Source organism: Arachis duranensis, chromosome 2 (genome assembly GCF_000817695.3).
Source record: "Arachis duranensis cultivar V14167 chromosome 2, aradu.V14167.gnm2.J7QH, whole genome shotgun sequence".
Taxonomy (NCBI): domain Eukaryota; kingdom Viridiplantae; phylum Streptophyta; class Magnoliopsida; order Fabales; family Fabaceae; genus Arachis; species Arachis duranensis.
The window spans coordinates 92,845,328-92,846,252 of record NC_029773.3 but is presented as its reverse complement, the minus strand read 5'-3'; the positions used below and the strand labels follow the sequence as shown (position 1 = coordinate 92,846,252).

At 37.7% G+C, this 925-nt stretch overlaps 1 protein-coding gene across 1 annotated transcript in view; it reads left to right on the top strand.

Moving 5' to 3' along the window:
* The window catches only part of LOC107476228 (uridylate kinase PUMPKIN, chloroplastic), a gene marked incomplete in the record, with an annotated part of 3,659 nt that extends 2,734 nt beyond the window's left edge, over window positions 1-925 (top strand). Inside the window, 3 exon segments of the mRNA XM_016096003.3 lie at window positions 1-113; window positions 214-384; window positions 611-925. Of these exon segments, the coding sequence (XP_015951489.1) occupies window positions 1-113; window positions 214-384; window positions 611-708 (382 nt within the window).

The following is a 925-nucleotide window of genomic DNA, read 5'->3' as shown; positions in this document are numbered from 1 at the left end:
AGCCATCAGACATCTTGAGAAAGGAAGAGTGGTTATATTTGGTGGAATTGGCTTTGGCACTGGAAATCCACTATTCTCAACTGACATAGCTGCAGCTCTTAGAGCTTCAGAGCGTATGTTTCTAACTTACCGTTTTTATTATTTCAATTACCTTTTGTTTTGTCCCTCATAAGCAACACTTGTATCTTTGCTTTTGTTTTTTGTACTCTGCAGTAAATGCTGAAGCTGTTCTCAAGGGTACCAATGTAGATGGTGTATATGACTGCAACTCCAGAGACAACAATTTCACTTTTGAGCACATATCCTTCAGGGAGCTGGTATCAAGAGGAGTCACTCCTATGGACATGACAGCACTGACATTCTGCGAGGAAAATGGTATTCCTGGTTAGTATATTTTGGTATACTTTGTAGGTTTTGGTGCCTGAATTTTATTATTGTGAAGACAAGACATTGCTATTGTGATATACTTGTCTGTACCTTAATTGTTACTCTCTCCATTTAACATTGATTTATGGAATGGAGGGAGTAATAGTTACTGAAGTAACATAAAGTGGACCTTTCATTTCATTAAATATATTTGATGATATTTTCCCCCCATTTACTTGCACAGTTGTGGTTTTCAATATATTGGAGCCTGGGAACATATCAAAGGCTTTGTGTGGAGAACAAGTTGGAACACTAGTTGACCAAACTGGAGCAATAAGCTAACATTTAATTCAACCGAATTCAGTTATATTAGTTAGCAAGCTGGAGCCGTTAAGTTGAGCATTGTGATGGATGCCTCGAGAAGAAAATATAAAAAACGACCCAACAGTTTCAGAGTGCATGGTGCAATCAATGGAAACTGTGTTTTGGAGCTGAAATCTCAAGTTCCCTATCCCTAGGATTTGAGATGGTGTTGTATTTAAGTATGTATTTCTGTAGG